The 27,077-nt window shown below is 43.6% G+C and overlaps 1 protein-coding gene across 1 annotated transcript in view; it reads left to right on the plus strand.

Annotated features, from left to right (window-relative positions):
* Positions 1-27,077, plus strand: part of CCDC180 (coiled-coil domain containing 180) — a 618,906-nt gene that overhangs the window by 28,718 nt on the left and 563,111 nt on the right. The window contains exon 2 of the mRNA XM_086924739.1: positions 16,403-16,532. Coding sequence (XP_086780865.1) covers positions 16,464-16,532 — 69 coding nt within the window. The 5' untranslated portion in view covers positions 16,403-16,463. The remainder of the gene's footprint in view (positions 1-16,402; positions 16,533-27,077) is intronic.

Genomic DNA, 27,077 nt, shown 5'->3' on the forward strand with positions numbered 1-27,077 from the left:
GAACGCAGAGGGTCCTTCTTAGACCGTTCAAATCTGAGTGCAAACCACTTGTTTGTGGAGTCCCGCAGGGCTCGGCTTTGAGTCCATTATTCTTTAATGTCTATCTGGCCCCTTTGGCCAAGGTAGTTGAACCATGCGGGATCAGAGTGATCTCTTATGCTGATGATACACAGCTGATATTTTCTTTTAGAGATCACTCTGATTCCAGCCTCTCTAGCTTTCGTTACTGTCTGGGCGAAATCTGCTCTTGGATGGCTTCCAACCATCTTCGACTTAACACCGACAAGACGGAGGTCTTGTTTTTTAATCAAAAAACTTCCATACCCTCCACACTGTGGTGGCCAACGGTACTCAACCCCCCGCCCCCATCCCGGCCCACACTGCTCGCAACCTGGGGTTCCAGTTCGACGACACGCTCTCCTGCAGCCCTCAAATTAACAAGGTTACTGCAGCCTGTTTTGGAAAATTAAGGATGATGAGAAAGATCTTCCCATTTCTGCCGATAGACGCTCGCAGAACGGTCACACAGGCCTTAATTACCTCCCATTTGGATTATGCCAACAGCCTCTACGCTGGGGCCCCTCTGTACCAAATTGAACGCCTTCAAATAGTTCAAAATGCGGCGGCGAGACTGATTGGCAACATCCCCTTCCGGCACCCGATTTCAGCGTTTCGCAAAGAGCTCCACTGGCTCCCAATAGCCAGTTGTATCAAGTTTAAAATACTCACTCTTGCTTTCCGGGCTCTGAACGGTACTGGACCGGAATATTTAAGAAAGAGATTAATATTATCTCACTCAGTCAGATCCTTACGTTCCAATAATCTACGCCTCATGATTGTTCCGCGATTCCGCTGCACTAGAATGGGCGGCAGAGCCTTTGCAGTCCTCGCTGCCAAACATTGGAACAGCTTACCTTTAGACCTCAGATTTGCTCCCTCTGAAGCACTTTTCCGTAGCCGTCTGAAGACGTGGCTATTTTCATCAATATAGGTAGATCCTCCTTTCATGCTTACAGTTTTAGCGCCGGGACACCCCCGTTGGGGGTAGCCGTGCGCTCTACAAGATTCATAAATAAATAAATAAATAAATTTAGTGAATAGTCTTGAGCGTAAACGGTTCAAAACCACGCTCGACATTTCCAATGGTTTTTATGCACATAGATTAGACGGTCTAAGTTCCCAATGGACCGGTTTTACATGCGGCGGTGTGCAAAAAATGTTTCGGCGTCTCCCAATGGGCTATAAGAACAGTCCAGGAGTATTCTCCGCCCGCATTGTCTCTCTTCTGGAGGGCATTGACCCGGTTGCTTGTTCGTATGTAGATGACATTTATCTCACAGACGACGATCTTTGGGAGCATCTGTGTCGAGTAAATAGCATAATTTGTAACTTTGCTGACATTGGTTACAAGTTTAACTTTGCAAAGTCACACATTGCAGAGTACACAGTGTTGTTTCTCGGTTACGAGCTTAACAACGAGGGAAAAGGGTTAGCCCCTCACTTCCTGGAGAAATGCGCACAATTGCGCTCTCCGACAACACTGAAAAAATTACAGTCTTTGCTGGGATTTTTGAATTTTGGGAGAACTTACATTCCGGAATATGCCCAGCGTATCAAGCCTTTGTATGCTTTGATACAACCATCTGTCTCCAAATCATGCTGGCTGCCTGAGCATTCAGCCATTCTGCAGTCTTTGCAGGCTGATTTGCTCGCTTCTGAATACTTACAAACTCGTGATAACCAGACCAACCTGGTGATAATAATTATCCCTGGGGCGGTGGGTTTCACGTACCTGACCTTTAATGAAGGAGACACAGTACCTATTGCTTACAAGTCACACTTGTACACTTCGGCTGAATTGCGTTTTTCCACTGTGGAGAAAGTTTTAACGGCTGTGCAGATGGCAATTCTTAAGGAACGTGCCCTGTCACAAGGAAAACGCATGTTGGTTGTTACCCCGTGTCCTGCCTTAGAGGCGGTTACGAAAGTCAGTGTACCTAATTCCAAAGCTTTGCACCCTCGGTGGATTCAATGGGCTGCATCCTTGTCGTCCCAGGATGTCACGTTTATTTTTGACGCCACTTTACGGTCGCAGGAGTATTTACAGTATGAATTTGTTCATCCTGCTCCTTTAGCAATGCGGCCGTTGGAGGATTTCCATTGCATCATTTACACTGATGGTTCGGCGAAGGTTGCGCATGGCTCTAAACATGCCTACGTTTCCGCTTGCGCCATTGTGGTCGGTGCCATGGTGAACGATGAGTTCAAGTCCAGTGTTGTGCACACGCAGACGCTTGGAGACTGCACCGCACAATTAGCAGAGCTTCGTGCTCTGATGCTTGCATTGGAGTACGCAGATCCTAGTGTGACGACTTTGATCGTAAGTGACTCTTACTACTGTGTTCAGTCTTACAATGAAAACTTGTTCTTTTGGATTCAGAATGAGTTTCGTGATTCCAAAGGTAGCACAATAAAACATAAAATGATCTGGGTCCGAGTGGCGGAACTTAAAGAGAAGTTGCCACTCGTGTTTGTGATTCATACTCTCGGTCATCAGCGCGTGGGGGTCCACGCTGTTGGCAATTCGCTTGCGGATGAAGCAGCGAAGTCAGCGGTATCGAAATACTTAGTTGCAGCAGTCACGAGGTCCAAAAGCAAGATAGATGATGACATCTTGGCAGCAGTTGCTGCGACAGAGAAGGGAAGTAAATATCCTGCCGGGTTCCCTTCTAAATACACATACCACTTAAGTCCCGATAAGGTTCCTTATGTGAAAATCCCTGATGTTGGCGAACGTCTAGTTCCCAACTCGATCGCAGGGCTACTTTGATTACAGCGGCTCATGAAGGTGTGGCGTCTGCGCATGCGGGCGTCTCAGCCACTGTAACTCAGCTACAACAAAGGTTCTGGTGGCGGGGACTGTACAAACAGACGCGCGATTATGTCCTTCAATGTGACATTTGCCAGCAGATTAAGCCTTCAACTGCTGCGCGTCCGCCTCAGACACAGTTATACATCTCGAATAAACCGCTTGGATGCGTTTATTTAGATCACTGCGGTCCCTTTTCTTCTGATACTGCGTACAAGTACATCTTAGTAGCAGTTGATTCATGCACACGCTTTGTGTGGGTATGGCCACATCGGAGCGCTGATTCACGTACTGTCATTAAGGATTTGCGAGTCTTTGTGGGAATTTTTGCCTGTGGTACCTTCCATTCGGATCAGGGTCCGGCTTTCGCCTCTAAGGCGTATAAGGATGCTATGGTTTCGTTGGGGGTCCAAGTCAAGTTTTCGAGTCCCTACAGGCCCGAGGGCAATAGTGTAGTTGAACGAATGAACCGCGACTTAAAGCAATCTTTGAAAGCTCGAGTTATAGGCACTGGCAGAAACTGGTTAGCCCACCTCATAGGCGTGCAGCGTGCGCTTAATAATCTCCGTAGAAGGTCTCTGGGTGGGCGGACCCCGTACGAAATGCTCTTTGGTATCAAGATGTATGTCCCTGACCTCGATGGGCTAGACTGCAAGGCCCAGGCCACGGCCTTTGACGTAGATGAACATTGCAATGTTTTACAGAATCTACAAAAGACCAGAGACAGTCTTGCAAAGGAACATTTGCCCTCCACATCGGATGATGCGCTGCAGGTCCCGGTAGTTGGCTGGCTACCCCAAGTTGGAGAACTGGTTCGAGAGAAGATCGATAACAAGAAAGAGTTTGGTCCCTCATATCGTGCACCGGTTCGAGTTCTTGGAGTGAAGGGCACAAGAACAGTCATTTTACCACCACTTCCAGGTCGTAAGGAAAACAGATTTATTTCTATTGACAATGTCAAGACACACAGGGTGGCCGATTCTTCATAGCATGACACCGGCTGTATCCTGTCCTTCCATGGTGAGGCACTCTGTGCTGGCTATTACATCTGGTGCAGAACAGGAGGTGTACCTCGAGATGCCTGCCATATCCAGTCCTTTATTAAATACTATTCCTGTAACTAACATTGATGAGTTGAACTACACCTATCCTCCTGATTTATCGATGCCTGATTTGCAGACTCGTTTGGCCGACCAGTCCAGATTCTCTTTTAACTCTGTTTCGGAACCTTCAAAGAAACCCTCAACTATTGCAAAATATGCCACGTTGTTTAAAAAACATTTTTTAATTCTCCCTTGGACATACATTTGGTTGATCCTATTTTCATTTTACCTTTTTATGTCAATTGGTTTTGTGTTTTATTTTTTCCGCCTGATCGATGGTCACTACGTTAAAGAAAGAACAGGAATTCGGTACCTTAATGGAACATTGGCCCCTCTTTCCTCTTCACATTCAGCGCACAGACTGAAACGAAACTTAAATGCAGTTAACATTACTGCTTGGCCTGTCCTTGATGGGATTGTGTGGGATGCGGTTAGGTTTCAGATACATGGTCCCACTGAAGTGATTAATGTTCCAATTGTGCTTAGAGTAAACATGGGAGATGTGATTAAACAAAATATACGTTCTGATGATTGGGATATTCAGGCCGTAGAAGCATTATTCTCTGATTTGAAGTATTATGCTGCCTTCGATGCTGAGGATCTGTATTTAGATTCTATTAATTATGGTGATTTGTTTTGTTTTCAACACTATGGTAATCATTTTTTGCATAAGACAAATTCAAGGAGGGTTGCTGTAAATTATACACAATGGGAACATTGCCCTGCTCTATTAGGAGGCAGCTCCAATACATTTCTGAAAAAATACACTTATTTCACAGACTTTAATCAATCGAATCCTGAGTCATTTTATTTTAAAATGACACAAAAGTCCATGTCCAAAGTTAGACTTACCGATTCAAAATTACTGTATTCGAAGTCCTTTCTAGACAGGTTGGCTGTAGAAGGCTACGAGTTTTGGAAAGGAACAATTGACCTTAAATCGGTTTGGGGTACCAAGGATTGGCAGGTACAAGGCACTGAGGCTTTGCACCGTGCATGTCTCATCCCGAATCACATGTTGTTTTTAAATTCATCCATTTTCCAAACAACATGCTTTGGATTGGCTACTTCTAAAAAATTAAATACACCTACCATCCCAGATTTAGAGGAATATTCAGGTTGGGGTAACTTTACTGAATTGTCCATTCATGAGTTGCAAGCTCTATTGCACAATTCATCATTTAACGTTTCCAGTTTGGATTCCAAGGGTTGGCTGATGTGGCATAGGAGTGCTGATTCTTGCCAACGTTCTGGGTTTGGCTGAAGGGATCACAGAAGTCAGACCCGATCCCCGTTTTGAGGAAGATTATACTGTCACAACTTATTCTGTGGGGAAGCTGTGTCAGAATTGGTTGCAACATTCCACATTAGCTGCAGTTAAACTACATCTGTCTCAATTAAATGATAATGTGGATTTGAACGATTTTATAAAAGGCCCAGCTAAAGGTAGATCTAAACGGTGGCTTTATGCGATTTACAATGAAATTTGGAAAGTTTCCCAAATTGAGGCTGCTAAGCGCCTGAGAGCTATTGATCAAGCAAATTTAGAAAAAGTGCTTGCAGTTGTCGATAACAGTATTAACACGCTTTCTTCCCGAATTTACACGTTAAACAATATTGTGTCTTCTGTTGTTGACATTGTACATGATGAAGTGTCCGTGTTATATCATGGTCAAAATCAATTGCGTTCTGTGATGCAGTTTGCTTGGACACTACAGACTCTGAAGTCTGGTCGAGTGCCTTGGAATTATATGAACGTCTCATCACTATTTGCCCCATTTAATTTGACTGAAAAACAGCGCATGCTTTCAATGAGAGATGCATCATTTTCTATGTTACACATTGAAAAATTAGAATCCTTACCCTTTTCTGTGGCTGAGGTGACTGCTGCTACATGGCTTATCCATGGTGTTATTACCTTACCTTTTGCTCTGTATAAATTTACAAATTGTATGAAATATATGGCTATAGGGTGATATGAACCATTAGGCAGTGCTTTCCTCCATGAGACATGGTCTTTACCATACACTTACAGATGCCTAAAGGAGGGAAATGAAGTGAATCTGAATGGTGAAGAATGTACACAGTCGCCTGACCGCTCACTAATATGCAGACACATCCAGTTGCATGGTTCTTGTATTCAGGACAAGCCTAATTTGGCCTGTGTTTTGAAGGGGACACCGGGTCCTGCAATAGTTCCCACGTTCACTTTATTGTCCAACGGTAGTTATTTACTTTTGAATAACGAACTGTGTTGTGGGTTACAGGTCGGTATCGCTTATGTGGTAACCGTTTCAGAGAGGGTGGTTTGTTGCAAGAATGTGTTATATCCACCCACGCATGGGAATTCAGATGTTTAAATTTGGCCACGAATACCAACCTTGAAAGCCGAGTTCAATGGTTTAAGCCGTATAAGAGCCCTATTGTCTCAGAAGCAAGTGGCCCTGAGCTCTGCCCGCGAAACTTATGTCCTTCACATAGCTAACACACGCACAGAGGTGCAGGCACTTTTAAATACTGATTTGCCGTTTCATTTCTCCGAGCTGGTTCATCAAATCTTCAATGCCTCCTCCACAACAGGCCTGGCACATTTTTTTAAATTGGTTAGCAGTGGTCTCGTGACTACATTTGAAAAAGTATTTGGTATTATCCCTGCGTTCTTTCATTCTATATTCGCAAGCCTGTTTGGCGGATTTCCTGTTTTGCTGGCTTTGGCTGCAGGCGTTCTGGTGATATTTTGCTTTCTAAAACATGGATGCCCATCCTGCGCAAGGAAACGCTCAGCCCCTACTGATACAGTTTCGCAACCGGATGCTTGATTACTATGGTTCCTTGCCGCTTGCGACTTTAAGCACGGCTTTTGGATTATCGTTCAGATTTTCCTATTTCACATGTGTCCAGCCCGTGTTTCATTGCCTGAGCTGTGATTTCGACTGGGCCATTGATTTGTGTCTCTGCTTACCGACTTCTCCTGACGTCAATTTTGATCAGCTGATGAGCCCCGTAGTTGCTCACGAGTTGGTTTGTTCTGGCGAAAGGGTTATGGCTGCGGCAGCGATGCATGGACTAATGGGTCAGTGGGACATATTCGCAGCGGCGCATGACTTTCTGGCACATAGCGTTCTCGAGAACCCACTGAGTTGTCCTCTGATGTTGCTAGAGGAATCGGTGTTGGAGGAGCACGTATGTTCTTTCCCATTGCTTAATTGGATGGCTGAACTGTTTTCGGATGATGACAGTGATTTCATGTTGGAAGCTGTAGCTACCTATTTTGCATATTCATTCAACCCATGAGTGACTTTGAAGACTTTCATTATTATGGCACGTGACTTTTTAGTAATTCTGAATGGTGCCTTTTTTAATACGAACATTCGACTTTCATATGTTCTGGGCCTATGAACTGGGAGTAGGCCTTAAGTTCGACTTTTATATTTTGTGTGGCCACTATAGGCATTCATACATATTTTTGTTATTAAAATCTTATATACATTTACATACATTTAGCTTGGCTCAATATCATTGAACTCTGCTTTCATGTTTTACCTCTCATATGGTATTAGCTTATGTTTTCTCTTTTTTAACCGTCCTCGGATCATTGGGGGGGTGTCATATGGTTACTACGTTTCTATATATTGTGTTAAGTTAGCATGAGCTTATTAAATGTTTAAACGCAATATTTTCTTTCAGCTTGAGTTTGCACACGACACCTAATTGTTATTGTAGCTTTCAACCTAGACGAAAGTTGTGATTTATTTGAGAATAATATGTTATTGCTCTAGTATCAGTCGTGCTTGGTTCACTTGGTACAACTGTCTGCACACCGAGAACTGCACACTCTAAGAATAACCTAACACAAGGTTGCTGAAGGCCTGATCCTCGCACCACGTTAGACATAACACAAATAATGTTGCTGCCAACATTGGGCTCTACGCGGGTTTAAGATAGAGTTACAGGGAATGAATTAACACACTTGATGCTTCGCATGCAGAGAGCTGGTAGCTGTTGATGTGATCTACTCCTACTGGGAATTAGAGGTATGGGCCCGCCCTGCTAGAACCCAAACGAGACCTTCTTAGATATAATATAATATACTGAATAGGGTGCGCGAAATATAGGTGATACAGAATTCTATAGATTTTTGCATCATAACATGCTATCACCTTTTGCTTATTATGGATTAGTGACTATGCTGCTAACTCTGATTTTTATAATATGTATGTTGGTATTATACAAGATACTGCGTTTGAGAACTTTGCATTGAAAAATAAACATTTCAAACTTGCACGTGTGTTCTTTGCCTCCCAGTTTCGGTTTGTAATGATTATATAACGAAAGAGTGTTCATGTGTTCCACGATACCTGAGGTACCCTAAGTTCATGTTCTGGATTGTCTAAGTCATTGGGAAGTTATTACTACCGATGAGACACTGTAGCTAGCTTGGTAAGGGGATTTCTGAAACAAAGGTGAGTTTTGGGTCACCCTAACTCACCCAGCTTCTAGATCTCTGTGCACAGTTCTGTGGGAGAACGGAAACCCTGCTACAAGAACTTTTTAACTATGTTGGTATGATATTCAACAAACACGTTTGTTATATATTTGTTATTTGTATTGTGTTTTATAAAGCCCCTCAGCCACTTGAGCCGCAGAGCACAAAACACCAAAAGTGCATTTTCTGAGAATAGAGTTTGTACTAGCAACACGTTCCAGGATAGATGCCCTAAGATAATGCTGATGGAGGTGATGATATTATCTAAGTGACAGTTTCTTTATCATGGTAAATTCGAAAATACAAAATTATGTACACATTGTAAAAGCTTGTTAAACAAAAATGTTGATAACTAAGAGGGCCGCAAAGTAGAACTTTGCAGTCCTACTCTTTTTCCCCTTGTATTCTCATGCTCTTATTGCTCTGATCTGTGGATGGTCCTTGGTTTCTTTCCTGGCGCACCATACATACATGCCAACCCTCCCTATTCAGGGAGGAGACTACCAATTTTTAGACTAGTCTCTGGCCATACGATTTTTGTATTCAGAAACCCGATTCCATGCGGATTGTCTAATTATCTGCTTGAAATAACATACCAAGCATTGGCATAGCCAATAGGTCTTGCCTTTGGGACCTTATAAGTGTTGTCAGGATTTGCAGGGCATAGAGAGCAGGGATCCGGCTACCGCAATATGGAACCGTCGGAAGGACAAAGAACTACGAATCCCGGCAGGCTGAGGAAACGTCACGTAAGTGACGCACGATGCGCGCGCATCGCGGAAACAAAGAGCCTCCGATGGATTCAAACGGTGCCGATAATTCCTCCAGTACCTTGGTGACGGTTGGTTTCTTAGGATGTGCGGTAAGAAAGCGGATCTTACCCGCGGAGCCCTGATACTTGCTTGGGTAACTTTTGGGACCAGTAAGAGCCACGTAGTCAACGTGGTTCTTTGTTCAACTATTGTTTTTTCCTCTCGGCTGAGAGGGAACTTGGTAAGCCGCTAGTTTAGCGGACAAGGAAGTTAGAGCGCTATTGACTTTGAAGTCTCCCAGAGAACCGCTGTGTTTGCTCTCTCCTTGTAACAGACCACGGTGATTATCCCGGGAGACACATTGACGGTGTTGGAGGTCAGGGGTGTGTGATTAACACCCATAAGAAGCGACCCATCATATATACATTGATTGAACTATGATTCGTCAACTCTGTGTATTGTGATACTCTTTGATCTCCCTTCCGCAACATTATTTATCATTTATCCAATCCAGGAGACACAGGAGGGGGCACCATTACCTAAGGATTGTTATTACCCATTGATGTGTGTCCATTGCTGGTTTTAGGTAGGTGTGTAGCATAGCGTAGCCATCATTAGGTTAGGGATTTCATAAGTTGCCTCTCTGTTTGTTTCCCTACAGTTGGGTAGCGTCGCTGGCACTGCCTCACTCCGTGTCTCCTAAAGAAACAGTCTGTTATGTATTTTCCTTTACAGGTATGCGTGTAGCTTTTAAGGAGGCTTTTGATTTAAGGGGATACAGAGAAGTGGGTGGGCTAGATTAGCACACACGGGAGGGTTTTCTAAATCGCGTATTCTTTGTCTTTACAGATCTCCCTCCCTCCTGCTCCCTTCCTTTCCCTCCCCGGTTGGACTCACTTAGTGGTCTGTGTTATAACTTCAGACTCTGAGGTCGTTCATAGGGGAGGTTATAGGCATTTCAACGCAGCCCCGAAGAGGCCAGAAAGCAGAGCCTGAGAAGTGTTTAGCCATGATGTTGTTGCACCAAGGATATTGTGCTGCATAACTAAATACTTATAAGGTCCCAAAAGCGAGACCTATTGGCTATGCCAATGCTTGTTAATCATTGGACTATGACCAAGAGAAAGACAGAGGCATAAAAAAGAGTAATAAGAAGCATGATTAAAATCAGAAAATGGTGAAAAAGTGAGAATGCAAGGGGGAAAAGAGATAGAGTGTAGGATGGTGAAGAATGGTGTGAGATTGAAACCAGCCAAGGCAGTCCTGGTATTTGACAGCCAGGTATTTTGCTGTGCCCTGCTATTTTTATTAAATCAAGCACTCCTTACAGCAGGAATGCATACTCCTATAAGATGCCCTGCAGCTTGTCTGTTGGGTCCTAGCAAGCCCAGTGCACCAGCTCAAGGGGCTGTGCTGTATCGCAGTTGATCAGAATCTTTGCACCTACTGCAGTCACATCATAGTCCATGGAGAGGTCAAAATCCTTCTCCAGGGGGACAAGTTTGACCCACTGAAGGCACAAATCTCCATATTTGTGTGTTTCATTTTGGTCTAGGCATTCAGACAGTCAGTCTGAGCCTGCACTATAGTGACTCTTGCATCTGTGTCAATGAAAGCCGACACTAAAAGGTGTGGTACCTAAATTTGAAAGTTGGGCTGTTTTCAGAACGTGTCCCATTTTGGATGGAGGATGTAATTATCAGTTCCTGTTCATCACTCCAATTTAGTCTTTACTCTTAGAACAACATTTCACACAGTGACACATTGCAAGCCCTAATCCTGTTTCTAGACTCGGTGTTCTGTAGACACAGGCAGCGTGTTGTAGCTTACTATAGTTCGTACAGGACAATCACTTGGCTGGGCAATTATCAGGGTGCCTGAAATCATTACCTCTGATGCAACAATTATTCCTTTCCCAACTCCAGTGCTCTCATTCCAAATCTCTCTACATACCATGGACACATGCATTGCTATTGGGGCATCCTTTCCTTGTCGGTCTTTCAAAGATACAGCCTCAATCACATAATTGCAAGCGGTGGCCAATAGTTTTACTTTTGCCAAACCTAGGATGCTGGATTGGGACCTCTCAGGTTGCCTCGTATTTTGATGTAAGAGGCTGTGGGATAAACAATTTCGAATGATCATATTCGGCTGTCATTGCCCATGTCCCACATATCACATGAATAAGTGACACACGCTTGAGTTGAAAATAGTTGAGTTCATCCTTTCAATTATGGCCCTACACAGAGCTATGCTTTCAACATCTTCATTGACTCGAGGAGGAAATATACTTCTTGTGCAGTAGTGATATCCAAGTAGTCTAAATCATCACCCCGTTAGGAAGAGACTTGCATATACTGTAGAGCCATTGGCCAGCAACGTTCAACAAAAGAGTCCTTGTCACTGGAGCATCTGAGTCCGAAGTGGAATCTTAGCGTGACACAGGAAGGAGCTGGTGCTAGATGTCTTGGTGCCAGGGCCCTTCCTGGTTTTCAGAACACACCCAGGTATGATCCTAAGTCATGGCATTCTCACAGACCAGCCACCTAGACAACCTAAGATGAGGTTCTGGAAGCTTACGCCGTCTTGGCCCCTCCCTCCTTCTTTGCTCTCTACTCACCTCTTTATTTCTTCTGCCGCACTTTGCCATTTCTCTTCTCCAACCTTCTTGTCCCCTTCACTAGACACCTATGACCAGTTACTCATAATGCAACATTGCTCCGTCTTCCAGTGGGACAGGAGCGCTTTGGTTGAATATGTGTACTTAAAGCTTCTCCCTTAACCCATGACCCCTGTCCCTCCTTTCCTGTTTTTCCTCTTACCTTGCGTTTCAGTGCTGCTTTTCTGCCCAGAGCCTTGGGGCTGCATTAAGCACATTTGACACAAGACAGAGAATATACACACACATATACACCCACACACACACACACACACACACACACACAGACACACACACACACTTAGATGGTGATTGAGAGCTGTGCTCTTCAGTCATTGCAGCAGAAAGAATCAAGGAAAACACGCAATGGAAGTCTTATATACAAAACTCGGTCGTATGCTGGTCTGGGGTCCTAATTTGAATCATCCATATGGCTTGAATTGACATCATTTTAGTTCTCCGAGACAGATGCCGGGCCCCCTGACTCCGCTCTAGAGGTTCTGCACTCTGAACTTTTATTAGTGACTCTGCAGTAGTTTGGTTCTTCCGCCCCAGCCATCATTCATACCTCTATATCCTGTAATATTCTGGAGAAACATCTCGCGTTTAGTTGAGTTACAGCAATTGAGAGATCGGGTATCATCTGGGCCCCAAACACCGCGTGTCCTCAGCCATGCCCTGGTCCACTGTAGTACTTGTGCTGGTCAGCTCAGTTAGCACCTCGTTGACAGTTGTGAGTGTTCCTGACTCTGAAGCAAATCCATATCACTCCTCATGCAAAGAAAGGTGCAATGGACCCTCTGCTCTTTGCTAGTGTCACCCAGTTTCCAGCACACTCTTTGCATTTGAGATCCTGGGCCGAGCGCATCCATCTGACTCCAGCATTGTATTGAATCCTAATTTTTGTCTGAAGAGAGAGGCTGAAATGGGCACATTTTCCTTCACAGTAGCATACAAGCTATTACCTCTCCTGCCATTAACACAACACTTTTATCACATTGACCATTCCACAGGGGTTTAACATATTTTTTACTTTTATCTGGACCACATCTCCTTCTTATAACATTTACCTCGTTGCTAATGCCCGACTCTCAACCTAACCTTATCATGTGGCAATAATGTTCAATTATTTCATGATTAATTATATTTTTAATAAATTGAGTATTGTGCCCTTACCTTATCCCCATTGCTAACCATAACTCTACCCCTGTGATAAATATCTAATTATTGTGCATAATTATATGTAATTCATCTAAATTGAGTCAAATTCAATTCAAGTTAATTTTCTTGTGTTCAACCCTAATGCTACAAATTTCCAATTGAAGTTTGGTCATTTTTGTCCATTAGTTGAAGTGTTGTAAAATAAATTAAAAAGTTAAATTAAATTGATTGTGAAACTATTGCCCTAATCATAACCTATGTTAAATAGAGTACTTAATTAAATTACATGTCAAGCTCGTTTTCCAACTAATATGGTATGTTTATCTTAATTCTACATCTAATCCTTACACTGACCAATAATTTTTATTACTATTTAAAGTTATTATTTCGATTAAAGCAAAATAAACTACATTAAATAGTGTAAGAACTTGGAAATCAAAAAATAACCCTAATCCAAACTGTAAGTATAACCACTTTTCCAAACACTCTTAAATATTTATTTGATTTATATTATATTAAGTTCAAATTCGTGTAATCAATTACCATAGTGTATTTTAAATTATTTAAAATAACTTCTATCATTATCCTCGTCCTAATGCTAACACTAATACTAACCATACCTGTTGATTATAGTTTTATTATATTATTCTTTTGATATTCTATTTAATATAAAGTGAAAATAAATGTTAAATACTCAATTACTTTACACAGTTTGCACTTTGATGAGGTAAGGTGCACAGCGTAATACATGAAGTAATTGTATTGGAAAGGTAATTTTGTTGTGATAGTCTTAAGTAGAGACCATGGAGAGGCAATGTCACTCCCCCCTCACAGTATAACTTGAGGCGTCAGATCAGGGTGAGGCAGCTCTCTTAATATACTTCGATCTCTTAGGGCCTTTTGACACCCTCAACCACCCCGTTTGTGTTGGATTGACTGTAGGAAGCCACAAGGGTGTCGGCTGTGAGCTGTGTAAGCTATGGTTTAGTTACATGCGGTGTTCGACAAAGCTCACTTTACTACTGTTATTACATTGATGGCTCTATGTCGTAGGGCAACAGTTCTACACATTTATCAGTGGTTGCACACTCTCTGGCGCTCATTCATCAGGACACAATCTGTGGGACTATCGAACATTCAATGAAGACACACCGGCTCAGTTTCACTCTCGCTAAATTGTACTGAAGTTGATGACAAGGGTCTTGATCCATCTATTCCGGTTGACCACATTAAAATCCTTACTGTTTCTGAAGTCAAAGCATTAGTGGTCTATTTTAAGTAAGTATTGTCCTTTACAGCAGAGGGAAACACAGTGGATAATCCTTGTACAGTCACCCAAGCTACTCCAGGAGCCCTATAGTTCCATTTGGTTAACTCCATATGCCTAGGTTGTGACTTATTTTTTTCTGCATAACAATTATTACTGTCATTTGAAAGGATAGACAATTTAAAATGTCATCATGTAACGTAAATGAGAGAGACAATTGTTGACTTAATGTGTAGTGCCTTGAAATATTTTGTGTGTAGTGAATGAATAGACTTAGTTGTTCCTCTTCTTATGTGAAACATAACCCAACAAGAAATGCAGAATCAACTTGAGAGTGAGTTATGGTTCAAGGTAAATTGTAGATGGGAGTGAGCGTGTGTGTGAAGGTGTATTGTCTCTGCCAATGCAGTAGCAATCTAAATCCAAAAACTCTTACTGGATTTCATGTTTTGCCAAAGGGATTCTCAACAATGAATGAATGAATACTCATTTATAAAGCGCGTGGTTACCCGGAGGCATCCCAGCGCTGTAGTGTACCAATTCATCACCCGAGAGATTACAGAAATAGGAAGGTTTTTAGCATCTTTCTAAACCTAAGGTGGTTCTCTTCCATCCGAATAGGGTCCGGCAGGTTGTTCCAGAGTTTGGCTGATTGGACAGAAAAACGTCTGCCACCAATGCGGGTTCTCCTTATTCGTGGGACTGCCAGGAAGTTCTTACTACTGGATCTAAGGGTCCTATTGGTTTGGTAAGGACAAAACAGAGATTGAGTTAGACCAGGCCCTGTCTTGGTCAAGGCTTTATGGACAATAGTCATAGCCTTAAAATCGACCCTTTGTTGTATTGGCAGCCAATGGAGTTGCCTGAGTGCTGGTTTGGCAGAAGTTCTACGCGGTATCTTTAAAAGCATCCGAGCTGCGCAAGACCCTTGAACTTTCAGTGAGTCGGATTTTGAGATGTTTGAAATGAGAGGAATTACCCACCTGCTCCTGCCCACTCCTCCGTACTAGGGGCCCTTTAAAAAAGTGGTATCCAAAGCCCAATTTAATTTTAAATCTAGGGATACACTTGGGGGCTCATTATGATGTAGGAACGAAAGCCTCCGCCTCACAACGACTCGTAAGCTGTACAAACTGACTTGCAGTCTGCATTCCGATCGCCGGATTACGATGCGGCCGAACACTGTTCAGTTGGAGTCCCATTGTTCCCTATGAGAACTCGTGTTTCGCCCAACAACCGGAGGTAACACAGGTTCCTATGGGGAAATGGAGTGTTTGCGGAAAACCCTGCACCCTTTTGCGGACACCCCACGGTGCCTGCCACACAGTGCAGGGTTTCTACAGGGGGGTCTCTTAGGTACCCCTCGGCCATCAACTGTAGGTCACGGGGCCAAGGAGGCCCTGCCAGGGGCCCCCAAATTCACTTTCTGACAGCCTTTCCGTATCAGGCTGGCTGATGTGGAAAGGCTGTTGGAAATCGACATCGTAATCCCAAGAGAAGAAATGCTGTCCATATGGGTGTACGATGCGGTTCCGACCGACACGAATACTCCACTTGTCGCTCGGAACCGATTTGGAATGACCGTGCGGTTTACATTCCTGTCGGTCGGAATGTAAGCCGACTGAGTCAGTCGGAAGGCTCCAACACAGTCGAGGAGATTCCGACTGTCGGGAGGAAGCTTTCCACACCACATTGTAATGAGCCCCTTGATGCACAAATATGTATGGAAGTATGAGTATTTCTATAATACGAGGTGTATTTAGTGGCAGGCATAGGTGGTGAGTACATTTCAAGATTATGTCCAAAATGAAATAGAGGAATGCAGAATTCCATGCAGGAGGACCTCGACGAAAGATGATACCGTGGTTGGGTCTGTGGATGTTCATTAGATCTTATACCCACAGTTTAGGGCATCCATTTTAGAGGAATACCTGACTTTACTTTGTGCGCTTGCTCATTTCTTTTGTTAGCTGTGACATTTTGGGAGCTCTGGCTGCGTTTTCAGCAGGTACCAAACATACTGTCCAACAAGGCATTGACACTTAGGTGCTCTGTCACCACACTGAGATGCTGAGAATAAATGTGCTGTATTCCTTCACTTTCAGGCTTCCAGGGGTAACGTGCTAACCATGTGATCCGAAGCGGGGCCATCCAGCAACAAGGAAAATGGGGACGGTGGGTGAAGTGCACGTGGTCCCCAGCGGGAAGGTGTACCGGCAGATCTTCGACGCTGAGGTACGTGGAAGGAAAACCCGGAAACTACAAGGTTGCCTTTGTGGGAAAAGAAAGCAGTGCATGTTTTGTTCGTTATAATCCATATGGTTTCTTACCCAGTCAAGAAACATATTCGAAATATTAGCTAGGGCAACAACAAATCATTCAACGTACAGATATTTTATTCTCTAATTCTGTGTGTTCAAGAAGTACACTTTTCATATATTGTAGATGTTGGTGACGTATGACCGGCTGGGCCCTTGATAATTATTGTGCCATACACCGTTTTTCAATTTGTCTTTTCAATGTGCTCTCTTCTTGTCTAAATATTTCACTGTGACTTCAAACATATATTCCCTGTATGGACTCTAGTAGAATGCGGTGATGTAAATGGAATTTTTCAAAGATATGAACAACATATTAATGGATAATTATAATCACACCATGTGAGCTAAGGCAATTATTTTAATTATAAAAAAGCAGATAACATAGTCTGATTCCCGTTCTACCCCGCTCTTTGGTTGGACCCTTTGTACGCTCAACTAGAAAACCCATGAAAGAAAGAAATACTTTAAAAAAATGACACCAAAAAGTCACACTTTAAAGAGGAAAAATAACCCCTCTTTTGTTTAAACCTGCCTTTGGTCGTTTTGACGAGCTAGGCTCTGATTTAATATTCAAATAATCTTTCTTTTTTTAAAGATGACTTTTTAATGAATATATCAGTTTGCCTCCTTTCGAGATACTTCAAATGAATGTGGGGTTTGTGGTCTTTACATTTTCAAATCTTTCCTTGCCTTTCTAGGGGCACTTAGGAAGTGTTTGCATCGCTGTAACTGTGTAGTTTCAGGCTCAAACAAACAAGCTGCATTTGTGGCTTGGAATGTTTGATGTGAGTAGCCTCTGACCTGCTGTCTCTGAGTGTTCGGTTTCTGGTGAAAAGATCCATTCTCAGCAGTTGTTCGAAGTAGTGTAAATAAGGGGTTTGTGTTTGCACAGGGAGTGTGATGGGTCTGGAGCACAGGTTTGCTTGTGTCATTACTGTTCTCAATAGGCCTGGTTGACACTGGAACCTGGACAATAGCAGCAGGTGACACACTGGGTTTTCCCTCAGAACATGGAATTCAGCTTGTGTGACGTTTGAGATACCTTCCGTGTCTCCATTCATTCAAGTTAGCTTAGCTTTCCGTGTCCCTTTAGTAGATAACTAGGTGTTTCCCCGTCTCTTCAGTAGATAACTAGGCGCTTTCCATGCCTCTCTATTAGATAACTAGGTGCTTCCCCGTCTCTTCAGTACATACCTAGGTGCTTTCCGTGCCTCTCTATTAGATAACTAGGTGTTTCCCCGTCTCTTCAGTAGATAACTAGGCGCTTTCCATGCCTCTCTATTAGATAACTAGGTGCTTCCCCGTCTCTTCAGTACATACCTAGGTGCTTTCCATGCCTCTCTATTAGATAACTAGGTGCTTCACCGTCTCTTCAGTAGATAACTAGGCGCTTTCCATGCCTCTCTATTAGATAACTAGGTGCTTCACCGTCTCTTTAGTAGACAACTAGGTGCTTTCCGTGCATCTCTAGTAGATAACTAGGTGCTTCCCCGTCTCTTCAGTTGATAATTAGGTGCTTTCCGTGCATCTCTAGTAGATAACTAGGTGCCTCCTCGTCACTTTAGTAGATAACTAGGTGCTTTCCGTGCATCTCTAGTAGATAACTAGGTGCTTCCCCGTCTCTTTAGTAGATAACTAGGTGCTTTCCGTGCATCTCTTGGAGTTCTGGACTTTTTGGTTCCGTCCAGAGGTGTCAGGGTACAACACCCAAAGACCCCGGAGTCCCACCTGCCTTGGTGCACAAATGAACAGAAACACGGGCTTCTCGATGGTGGCGTCAAAGACCAAAGGTTTATTACTGCAGGGACACAGAAGTCACAGAATCTACACACGGGCAGAATTCAGGAGACTGTTCGATTTGTACATTGAGGGTTGCTCCTTATATACCAAAAATTGTGCTCTAGGCAAATATTTCACATGTCGGTACATTCCCAAACCTTTTGTGTCTCTAAACAATAAATATTTGGCGTTACACAGGAACTGTCGATAATATCTGATACCAAACATCACGAAGAGGGGTTCCCACCAGTCCATCACAATCCCTTGTCAATATTGCATTCAAGAGCCGGACCGCCTCATCATAAAGTTCGTTACCTCCCCCTAATAAAGGCCCAGAAGGAAAGGAGCAGAGCCAGGTGCAGAAGATAGAAAAGCGGGATAAGAGATGTTTGTAGGTTGTAAATGGGCAAGGCTACCGGCTTCGGCCGCCTAATCATGATCAGGTACAATGGACAGGAAAACCAGTTCAGGTGGGCTGGCCTCGGGCAGAGGAGGCAGCCTTTGTCGAGTCATGCAGCTTCAGCGTGATCTGGTTTAAGGTGCACGTGTCATGTAAGAGGTGAATCTCCGGCTAAGGCTACGTGTCTTTAATCAAAGTGAAGTGAATGAAATGATCAGAGGCTATTGCATATGTGAGGGCAAGGAACCACAAAATGGCGGCCACGATCTAAGATGGATGCCATGGGTAGATCAGAAATGTGTTCATAACAGGAGTGCTCTTACTTGTAGCGTGGCGAAAACACTAGGATATACTAAATGGATCATTTGCGGTTCACTGATACCATTTTTATGTATTTCCGACAAACTTGAAAACACGGGTTCAAATTGTCACGGAACCGTCACGGAACCTCAGACCCTCCTTTTGCCCTTACATAGGCAATTACTCAATCTATGTCTGAATCTAGTTCTATGCTCATCAGGTCAGTGACATGTTGTTGTATCATCATCCTTTCTCGTGTCTTTTCTCCAAATGCAGGTGGTTTTCTGAGACAAGTCGTAGCACAAAGACTACACAGAGCAGGACCACACTGGGTAATCAGACAACATGAGAATAGGAATATTAGGATGACACCAATGACCATTAGAACCTTCCATCCCCACGCTGAGATCAGAGTCCAAACCCACTCCATAAAGGACCAGTTTCCCTCATCTACATGTATGGAGTCCGAAATCTTGTGTAACTTAGAGATCGCCTCGTAAACTGTTGGAGCATTATTAGGAATAAAGACACAGCAGCTCGATTGGATCATTCTGCATACCCCACCTCGATCTGCAAGTATAACATCTAGAACCATACGGTTCTGCAATGTCATGAGCCTATCCGCCTGAAGCTCAGCTGTCAGATTGCTAAGGGCACCCGCAGTTTCGGTAATAGTAGATTCAACTACCCGTGTTAGCTGACGTATGTTTCTACTATTGGCCATAGGCCCCCAGAACGGAAGGAAGCCTTTGAAGAAGTCTCCAGCTTCCTGACCAGCGGTATCTTCCTTACTGAAAACACCTCTAGCTACTCTTATTCTGTGGTAATCCGGTGAAGCAGTGTATGTCGGAGGCAACAATCGAGCAATATAACATGAACCTGAAAAGTCAGCAGGCAACCATGTATAAGCTCTGTCTCGACAGATGAAGTAGGTACCCCTGGCAGTAAGGAAGGCAGGGGAAGAGTTAGCCGGAAACACATAAGTCTCTACGCACTCACTCCTCCCTAGCTGAGCTCTCGGATTTCTCCCATTACCTTGCAAACAGACCTGACCTCGGTGAGGTACGACCCAGATTGGAGTTGAGCTTTTACGCTTGCTTTCTCCTAAACTAAGGCGATACTCTGAAGTATTCCAACTTAAATATACTCGCAATTCGTCTCTAGGGTAAGATGGAGTATTATTGACGTCTTTGATCATGTCAATAATTCCCTGGACTAAAGCTTTGTTGGCAGAGTTATATTTAGTGGAGCGTGGTGGACGTGGAGGATAGGTTTCAAGAGCATAAGCAAAGATGGTTTGGAAGGCCTGAAATGATCCATTATAGCTGTAAGGTAAAACCAAATAGGGAATACCTTTATCCATAGTGTGAGGTATCAAGCCACACACCCAACAGTCTGTCGTGTTAACTACCAGTTGGTGTTGGTGCAAGAGCTGTACAAAAGTATTATTAATGAATTCTGAGCGTCGAGCTTGCTCATGTTCCGGAAACGAGTGAAAAGAGTGTATAGAAGAAACAGTAGAAACAGCTGGATCAAGGGGAGGTACTGTAGATACTGGCACAAAAATCAAATTTATGCTAAAGACAATTCCACCCACCAATGTTGCTAAAACAATCAAAAATGTAATGGCACATTGCATCAAGAAACATTTGCTATGAAGAATTCTATTTAGTCTGTTTCTGCGAACGTAAATCACATTTTCTCGTTGCAGCGCAGGAAGTTCCATCTTCTACAATCCGCTCGCGACCACTGATGATGTGTACGTAGATGAAAATGCCTCTGTCAGCCCTGGGAGTTCCCAGTACTAACAGAAAGATCGACCTTGTGTCAGACCCCTGCAAATTCAAACTAGGCACACAGCCACGACCCTACGGCTACCCAGACGGCAAGGCAATTTATTAAAAACAATAAACAATAGCAAACTTCCTGGCTGAAAAGCAAAAAAGTCCAATGTATATAAATATCAAAATCACAATATGCAGTTGCCTGCTTTATTAGTTCGTTTTATGGCTTCTAAGGTTGTATCTTTTCTTTGCTGGTACTGTTTGATCGGAAAATAGTGTATCACTAGCAGCTGTTGCAGAGTTTACGTTCGCAGATGGCAAAGTTTCTTCTGATGCTGGAGACAAATGTTCAATGTTCAAAGTAGTCTTTTCAAGAGGAGAGTCACGTTTCAAAGTGTCAGAAATCAAATCGGCATCGCTGAAAGGGACAAATTTTGGAGTTATTTCAGATTCGGAGGCACCAATTCCCTTCTTCACCCAGTCGTCGTAGGGCAGCGGCAGTGGAACACGCTTTACGTGAGAAGCGTGGATCCAGTTCTTCCGGCCAGCAACACGTACAGCTGTCCTCGTTGCCAGCAGGATTTGGAAGGGGCCGATGTAGCGAGGCTGAAGATTCTTTGTCCTCGCGAAGTTCCGGACCACTATGAAGTCACCCGGTTTCAGTTGATGCCCTGGACTCTCCGGAGGCTTTGGCAAAGCATCAAAAACCTGTTGATGAATAAGACTTAATTTAGCAGTCAAGTCATAAAGATAGTCTATCAACATAGGATATTCAATGGAGCAGAATTGTTTAGGCCTTGGCACACCCCAGACATTTGCCGGGCGGCCAAATACAATCTCATATGGAGAAAGCCCTATTCTAGAATGCACTGTTGCTCTCGTTGATAACAAGGCCAAAGGAAGTGCGTCTGGCCAAGCCAAACCTGTGGATGCTTGAATTTTGGCTATTTTAAGCTTGAGGGTGCCATTGTAACCCTCGACTAAACCAGCAGACTGGGGATGGTTCGCACTATGAAATTTTTGTTTCAATCCTAGACCAGCACACACACTCTGCATAACTTTCCCTATAAACTCACTTCCGTTATCTGACCATACAATCCGTGGCATTCCATACCTAGGGAAAAATTCTTTGAGAAGAATTTTGGCAGTTGATAAAGCAGTGTTGTCCTTTAGTGGGTATGCTTCTATCCACCTGGAAAAAGCACAAACTACCACCAGGACGTATTTTAAATTGTTGCAGCGTTCCATGTGAATGAAGTCTAACTGTATTACTTCAAAGGGACAGGAAGGAGGAGCAAAATGACCAGCTGGAGTTGGAGTTCCCTTGCCAGGATTATGCATCAAGCACACCATACAATTTTTCACCACTCTCTCTGCACACTTACTGATTCCCTCATTCTTCCAAACCGGAGCTAACATCTTACATATCCCTTTAGAACTTATGTGCGCCACTCCATGCGCCATCGTCACTACTGCAAGCACATACGCATCAGGCAACATCCAACGCTGCTGTTCTGTCAAATCGATCCAACATCCATTCGAGTCCAATTTGCCCGTACTTTCTCTCCATACGCGTTTCTCTTCCTCAGTCGCTTCTTTCTGAATCTCTTTCACACTTTCCATTGTGTCCTCACACATTCCAGACTCAGCAATCCATCTTGCAGACGTAGCAACATACATTCTACTCATCATGTCTCTAGCTGTCTGTTTAGCGGTTTCATCAGCAAAGGCATTTCCCCGACCAACATCATCCGTGATTGCTTTATGAGCACTGCACTTCACAATCGCAACTTCAGTCGGTAAGGTTAGAGATTCTAACAAGTCGTTAACTAGCTGACCATGTTGAATCTTAGTCCCATGGGACGTAATGAAACCCCTTTCTCTCCACAACCGGCCAAAACTATGGGCCACGCCAAATGCGTACTGACTATCTGTAAACACATTCACTCTCTTTCCCTCAGCTAAAACACACGCTCTCGTAAGAGCTATTAACTCTGCAGCTTGGGCAGAATTCTGACTCACTCTTGCAGTCTCCACAATCGTCTTCAAAGTCGTTACCGCGTAGGCAGCAGTCACATCACCATTCTCCAATTTAAAACATGACCCGTCCACATACAGCGTACCATCTGGGTCGGATAGAGGAGTATCTCTCAAGTCGATACGACCTTTTGTCTCTTCCTCCGTTTTGAAATAACAGTCATGTGGCTCAGAATCACTCGACTCTTGATCAGTCGGCAACAATGTTGCTGGGTTCAATACATTGCATCTTTTGATCTGAATATGACTCGCTAATAACGTCAGCTCGTAACCAGATAATCTCGCACTAGTAAGGTGTTGTGTCTTCGTTCGGTTCATGAGTGTGTCCACTGCATGAGGAACCATGACCACTAGCATATTGTTCATCACCAAACCAGCAGATTGTCGAATGGAAGCTGCAGCTGCCGCTGTAGCCCTCAAACAACTAGGCAATGCTCTAGCTACCGGATCTAATGTTGATGAGAAATACGCACAAGGGCGTTGTTTATCACCAAACTTCTGTGTCAAGACACTCAACGCGCAACCTTCTCTTTCGTGAACGTAGAGCGTGAATGGCTTACTGTAATCAGGTGTGCCCAATACAGGAGCTGAACACAAAGCTTTTCGTAATTCAGTAAAACTCTCTTGACATTCATCAGACCATGGCACCGGACTCGGAACATTTTTCCCAGTCAAAGCTACCAATGGCTTTGCTAAAAGTGAAAAATTTGGGATCCATTGCCTACAGTAAGAGGTAATACCTAGAAAGGCACGTACTTCCCTCTGTGTGCGTGGAACACTCATCTGCGTAATTGCTTTTATTCTTTCTGGGGTCAACTTCCTTCCCTCCTTTGACAAGAGATGACCTAAGTAGGTTACTTCTTGGCAGCAATATTGCATTTTGGAAGGTGATACCTTATGATTCAAATTAGACAAATGATGCAATAGTGAAATTGTAGCTGCCTTGCAAGTTTCCTTGTCATCGGCAGCCACCAAAAGATCGTCTACGTACTGTACTAGGGCAGAACCTGGAGGAAGGACAAAAGAATCTAACTGGCTTTTTAAAGCTTGACTGTAAATAGATGGACTTTCACAGTAGCCTTGTGGAGCGCGTTTAAATCTGAAACTGCGACCTCCTAAACAGAAGCCAAAAATATCTCTGCTTTCCTCGGCTATCGGAATGCTGAAAAAGGCATTCTTCAAGTCGATGACTGAGAACCAATTGGCTGTAGCGGGAATCAATGTTAGCAAGGCAGTAATGTCTGGCACTACAGGAAACTGCGGAATTACAATCTTATTAACTTCTCTAAGGTCTATGACAAACCTATAGACTGGAGGCTTTGTAGGATCAGTTCGTTTCAAGATCGGCAATACAGGACTATTACAAACATTTCCTCGCGTTTCTTCAACCACACCTTTTGTAATCAAATCTTGCACAATCAATAAGAGTGCACGCTCACCTTCATTCGATATTTTATATTGAGGAATTCTTGGAAATTTCACATTCGCTTTCAAAGTTACTACATACGGTGGAATCTCTAGTAGACCTACATCATTGGGACCAGTCGCCCAAAGAGAATCAGGGAGTGAACGTAGCTCCGGCGGGAGTTTGTCCATTGACAAGTACATCGGAGAGGTGAGTCTTTTACCCAAAGTAAGCTGTACTCCTTCCGGAGAACAGTACAATGTCGCATATAGTCGTTTTAACAAATCTAAACCAAGCAGATTTTCATTACAACCTGTCGTCAAAATTAAGGGTGCTTTCAATTGACACGGTCCAACAGAAATAGACAAAGGACCAGATATCGGGTTGTACACAGGGGCGCCTGAAAAACCTACGGAAACATTTGTTGAGCCAGACAAAGGTGCGCCAGGGAGTTTCGCATGCATGATAGAACTTTTTGCGGCACCAGTATCCAACAGAAACGGTTCGACTACACCTGATGTTGCTACTGCGACATAAGGCCCACTCTGATCCACTGGAACTGATACTACTCCCTCTCTCTGTCCATGGCTGTCCTAGTACCCATTTTGTTGAAATCCCTCTTCAACTTCACAATAATCCTCAACAAGATATTGCTGAGATCTATTCTGTTGAGCTGACTGTACATTTCGTTGATCAAAGTGATTAGAAGGACGATCATTCGTTTGTGGAGGCATAGCACCTCGTCCCCGACCTCTAGAATTCTGTGCAAAACCACCACGACCTCTCTGAGCTGCTGCCGCATTATTTTGCGCTAAAATCTGACAATCATTTTTATAGTGACCCTCTTTCTTACAGTACGCTCACTGATTCCACTGGTATTGAGGCCTGGTCGGATTATAATCTGTCTTTTGATACGAATTCTGTTGCATATTAGTCTGATTCGTGCGAGGCGGATACGCCTGCTGTAAAAGAACTTTAGTCTTTAAATCTTTCGTTTTCTTCTCTGATTTCTCCTTTTCCTCTTTATCCCTATTTTCATAGTACTGTGCAGTCGCAAGTATTTGCGCTGTCGTAGATACAGCCCACGCACTTTCTGAGTCTTTCAATTTATTGCATAATTCGGGTAACAAATTATGCACAAATTTATCGACAAACAATCTCTGTCCCCCTTCTGTGCTCATATCCTGACCACTATGGTCTACAAAAGTCTCTTCGAACCTCGTGAAGAAGTCGGAGACACTTTCGTCTTTCTTCTGCTTGCATGCGGATAATTTATCCCAATTAACACGCAATGCTGGCATCAGAGTCTTCATTAAATCTATTATTCTGCCAGGAAGATTAGCAATTAGGGGTTCGGGTTTCGCACCACCTGTTTGTTGAGCATCTGCTGCAGTGATAGCTGCCCAATCACCACCTAAAGCAGCCTGATGATCCTCTCTACGAATTTTAGCCCACACTGGTTGTGGAACTACATTGCCAAATAACATATCAATGTCAGCTAAGTTCATTATACAAGCCTCAACTGTCTGTGTTAATTCCTTGTAATATCCGGCTGGATTCTTACGTGGATCTGGCAAGGCCTGTTTCACTGCTAACACTTCTGCTCGCTTCCACGGAATATGTATCCATACTCTTTGGAACTGTGCTGGAGCAGCTGCAATACCCGCATTATCATCACGTTGTACTGCTTCGCGCCAAATTGGAGGAACCTCCCTCATAGGATATTGGCGACTTGGCTTCATTTTACCTTTCTCTAAATCTCTCGGGGAACGAAGAGATGGATCAATCCTAAAACTCAAAATGAGTTCCATCGCTTCCTTTATATTATCGCCCACTATCATTCCAGCAGCAAACTCTTTTTGAACTTTAATTAAATCTTCCAAATCTGATTCGACATCGTCTTCTTCTATTTCCTCACGCAACAACGAGCACATCTCGTCGAAGACGTATCGCTGCGTTGGCTCTCCCCATTGCATAAATGTCTCTAACACATCTCTCGTACTATATCTTCTAACTTTTGTAATCCATCTGAGAGCCGTGGAGTCTAAAACTCCCCGTTCCTCAGTACTTGGAAGCTGACTCCGTCTCTGAACAGAGTCAGGAGTAGGAGTCTTAATCAAGGTTTTATATATAGGCGACAGCATATTAGTAACAGAATCAGTGATTCTTCGACGAACAGAAAGTGGAGTTAGTACACTCGCAGACATAGAGAATGCAGTAGAGGTAGGAATAGATGACGAAACAGTAGGAGTATCGAGGAAAATAGTTTGAGGACCAATAGGTACAGTGGTAGGTATAGGAGCGGGCAGTGCGGGAAGAGGAGGAGCTGTAGGAACATTTACATTCACCACAGGAGGTATAGGAACTTGATTCTGAGGAACAAGGACACCAGGTTGTCCAGCAACCGGCAATTGAACATTCGGTATAAGTGGAGCCGCAGCACCTTGTGCGTACGGTGGAGGCGACCGTAACAGATAAGATAGCAGAGGGTCGTTTTCGGTATCCTCCAATATCTTAGCCATTTTCGATGGCAAGGCAGGATAGCACTTGTCAATCGCTAAGTTATGCTCTCTAATGGCTACATCTATGGCTTTCTCATACTCGTCAGCCTGCAACTGTTTAGTCGCTTGCTCTAGAGTTAACTCTTCTAGTTCTTTTTGCTCTTTTTTCAACCTTTTCATTTCTCTCTGTTTGGATTCTTTCCGCCAATAACGAAAAGAGTCAAACATTGCCGGCCGGGCTTTCTTCCTAAAC

The sequence above is a fragment of the Lissotriton vulgaris genome, chromosome 5, assembly GCF_964263255.1.
Source record: "Lissotriton vulgaris chromosome 5, aLisVul1.2, whole genome shotgun sequence".
NCBI classification, from domain to species: domain Eukaryota; kingdom Metazoa; phylum Chordata; class Amphibia; order Caudata; family Salamandridae; genus Lissotriton; species Lissotriton vulgaris.